Here is a 3,929-nt window from a genome sequence, read left to right as displayed (position 1 = left end):
CGGTTTTCGTTCGAGGGAAAGAGTACGAGAAAGAAGACAACCTTTTTCATTTTTGTTTTCATCTTATAGAAAAACATTTTCTTCTGTTTCTGAAAACTTCTCAGCATTTTCTTCCTTTTTGGAAGTACACCATTTCTTTTCTAGCATTGGGAATAGTGGAAAAAATACTCTACTAAATTTGAGATAAATAAGCATTTTATTATTGTACACTTCAAATAAAGGTAGACTATAACACGACGGAGAAAGAAATTTTGGCGATGCTTTTAGACATTTCCCAAAAATTATTACCAAAGCTGAAAACAAAAAAAATCTTTTGCTACCATGGCTAGCTTTAAAAGTCTAAGAGACCTTACAAGGCCTGGCAGGCCCAACACGTGTCTTACATCTAGATGCATCCGAACACATGCTAACAAACAGAAAACCCTCACCATTCTAAAAGACTATTGTTTATTAATAAGATGACAACTCTTTTTTATAAGTTGATCCATTTATAATTCGGTTCGACCAAAATCACTGGCAACATGCATCTTATATAGTAACCTAAAATCAATTGTGGTTGGCTAGGCAATAAAATTATGAACCACGTAATACGAAGTTGAATCACACCTTTGTATCTACCAAATGGTACCAAATTACAATGGGTATAAAAATTGAAAACTCATACACTAATTTATTATCTATATTGTACACTCAGAATTACCGTAGCCTACGACACGACAGGGGCTTTCAGACATTGCCCAAAAATTATTGCCAAAAACAATTTACGGGCATTCCATGTAAGCCACAACTCTTTTATCACCATGGTAAGCCTCCAAAGCCTAGAAGACCTTAGAGCAGGTCTAACAGACCCCGTAAAAGGGGCAAACCCGTATAATAACCGCCGATTTGAGGGTTTCGGCTCTACCCGGCCGTCTAGCACGCCCCGTAAAAACGGCCCCCGAATCGGTTTTTGCTGTTTTCGAGTACGGGGCGGGTCGTCGCCCCCTACTTGTGCGGGATGGGAGCGGGGATAGTGGGCGAAACCACTATCGCCCACTCCACTGCGCGGGAAGCATTTCGCTGAAGCCAACTGCCGCCGCCGCCGCCCGATCTCCTCCCCCGCGCCCTTCCCGGCCGGATCCGGCCGCCATGGACCGTCCGCAAGAGCGCCATCACGGGCGGTACACCTCCGTCGGGCGCGGTGGTTGATGTCCCCGTCGGAGGTCCGCCGGCCGCCGGCGTCGTGTCGGCCATGATCGCCTCCACCATCCCGTCGAAGAGGAAGAGGATCCCGAAGCAATTCTTCGAAGCACCTGCGGCGGCCGCCGATTCACCGGGCGAAGCGCCGCCGGCTGCCAAGAAGATGGGCCGGGTGAAGACCAAGGCGGCCGGGCCGAGGGGCGCGGCGCCGGCCAAGGTGCGGACAAAGGCAATCAGCCGCATCGGCCTCGCGCCTCCGCCGCCCTCCAAGGTCACGACCCCTCCTCCGTCCGTTCCGGCCGTTGCGCCGCCCGCGCCGCCGCCAACCACCATCGACGTAGACAAGGTGTTCGATGTTGAGTCCACAACATCCTACTTGGACATGCTCAACGATTCCGCGGTGAATTTGGACGCCGGTATCGGTGCATTCGATGGGGAGTGCAATGTTGAAGACTTTGATGACGAGGAGGAGGATGAGGGTGACGAAGAGGTGGTTGAGGTTGATCCGGCTGCCGCCGGTTCTTCGTCGACGTCGAAGCCACGCACGGCGAACTACAGCGAGATCGAGGACGCCATCTTGGTCCGTGCTTGGAGCAAGGTGGGGATGGATGCGTGCACCGGAGTGGACCAAGGCGGCAAGCGCTATTGGCAGCGCATTGAGGATCAGTACCACCAGCTGAAGCCTCGCACGAAGAGCATGGCGGACAGATCCTACCGCTCCCTTGAAGGCCGATGGAACATCATCAAGCCGGCTTGTTCTCGTTGGAGTGCTGCCATGGATCAAGTGGCCGACAACCCTCCTAGTGGATGCGTGCCGGAGGACTATGTAAGTTTTCCTTGTGTTGATGATGTGCAAACATCACAAGCTATCCATATTGTGTTGATGATGTGGAAACATCTCCTCATACTATTGTTGTGCAGCCCAAGTATGCTCAACAACGGTACAAGGACATGGCCGGCTCAAAGAACAAGGAATTTCAATTTCAACATTGCTTTTCCATCCTTCAACATCTTCCTAAATGGAAGTTGCGGGACAACGAGCCAAAGTGCAAGAAGGAGGCACTTCTCACCATGGATGATGAAGCGGAGGACATGAGTGGGAGAAACACCGGCAAGCCCGAGGGCAACAAGAAGGCCAAGGAGAGGGACAAGGTAGAACTTGAAGCAGCTAGCTTCCGGGAGAAGTTGGATCAACTCATGAAGTCCAAGGAGGCATTGACGATGAAGACGTTGGAGACCAAGCTCCTCATCACCGACAAGAAGAGTGAGGTGAAGCTTGCCAAGGTGCAAGCAAGGAGGGAAGATGCCAAATTGAAGGCCGAGCTTGACATGAAGATGATCAAAGCCAAAGAAGCCAAGGCCATGAAGGAGCTCTTGGCCGAGGAGAGGGAAATCATGATGATGCGCACCGACGGCATGGACGAGGATCAGCTGGCGTGGTGGAACGAGACCAAGGCGGACATCATTGCGAGGAAGAAGGCTGCGCGTCAAGCTCGTGCTCAAGGTGAGTCTCCGGCGAGCGGTGGCGCCGGTGGAGATGGATCCCTTGATGGTTGATCACATTTGGGAACTTCCGTGGCTTGAACATTGCCTATGATCGCGTTGTGATGTTAAAACTATGAATTATGCATCATATATTTTGGATGTGCTATGTTTGATGTGAAATTGTTGTGCAAATTGCTGTCTAAAACCCTGTTTTGAGGGGCCGAAAACTCGGACGAGCTAGCAGAACCCGTATCCCCACCCCGTAAAACAGAATATTCTGCTAGCTCGTCCGAGTTTTCGGCCGGTGAAATCCGGATACAGGGCCCTCTACTCGGGTTTTATGGGGCGAAAAAATACGGGGCCTATTAGACATGCTCTTACACGATATGCGAGTCTCAGGCCTAGCTCCAAGCGCGTCTAGAGGCAACCTTAGAAGTGGAAATCTCTCTATCTTAAAGGTCTTGCCTATTAAGAAGATGGTTGCCCTTCTCTATAAGTTGGTTGTAGCCTCCACCATAACTGGCAGGACTAAAGTAGCCTAACATCAATTGAGGTTGGTTAGACAATAAAACCATGAACATGCACATAAAACGAAGTTGAATCACACCTTTGCACCTACCAAATGGTACCAAATCCCAATGAGTATAAAAATTGAACACTCAAGATGACACTATGAAAATGTAAGCATGCCCATCTTTATCTATCGCTGAAACTTCAAGCATAGAGAAGTGGCGCTAGCTTGGTTTCCTAGGATTATGATGTGTGTTAGGTATAGGAAGCATTGGGAACATAACTCTGAGTCGAGAACAAATACTTGGTACGGAGAGTTCCTGGAAAACTTTTTTCTGATACATGCACGGTGATTATATTTCCTTGCAATCCTCATATGTGCCATCATATCACTGCCCATTTCCACGTGTACAGGTGATTGAGCAATGCAGGATTTATGTGTGCTCTCACCAATACGTACACACAGGTCAATCAATGCACATCCACCCATGATACGTCAAGACTCAATAAAGTTGATTGTGGTAGTGGTGATCAATACACATCCACCCATGAAACAATACCTAAGCACCAAGTGTTTCTTCCTCTGAGGAGGATTAAGTTGTAGTCAAATAGTTACATGTCGGCTGTAGCAAAGGATATCAGATCACTCACTTGCAAGATCGTGCTTCTTTTGGGGCACCTTCTTGTAAAAATTCAATGCAATATGGCAAAGCATTTATTTTAGAAAACAAAATTGCATTGCTTGTTTATTTCTT

General features: G+C 48.5%; 1 protein-coding gene across 1 annotated transcript; it reads left to right on the top strand.

Moving 5' to 3' along the window:
* Positions 1–1,561: 1,561 nt before the first annotated feature.
* Positions 1,562–2,932, top strand: LOC127308925 (uncharacterized). Its single transcript, XM_051339856.2, has 2 exons — positions 1,562–2,005; positions 2,101–2,932. The coding sequence occupies exons 1-2, from the start codon at positions 1,562–1,564 to the stop codon at positions 2,734–2,736; spliced, it is 1,080 nt and encodes a 359-aa protein (XP_051195816.2). The 3' UTR covers positions 2,737–2,932.
* The last annotated feature ends 997 nt before the right edge of the window (positions 2,933–3,929 follow it).

The sequence above is a fragment of the Lolium perenne genome, chromosome 6, assembly GCF_019359855.2.
Source record: "Lolium perenne isolate Kyuss_39 chromosome 6, Kyuss_2.0, whole genome shotgun sequence".
Lineage (NCBI taxonomy): Eukaryota > Viridiplantae > Streptophyta > Magnoliopsida > Poales > Poaceae > Lolium > Lolium perenne.
The sequence above is the reverse complement of the archived record's forward strand: the minus strand, read 5'-3'. Positions and strand labels throughout refer to the sequence as shown.

Coding starts and splice junctions, on each gene's coding strand:
- LOC127308925 (XM_051339856.2), top strand. CDS start 1,562: ATGCTCAACGATTCCGCGGTGAATTTGGACGCCGGTATCGGTGCATTC. Junction 2,006..2,100: donor GATGCGTGCCGGAGGACTAT/GTAAGTTTTCCT, acceptor ATTGTTGTGCAG/CCCAAGTATGCTCAACAACG.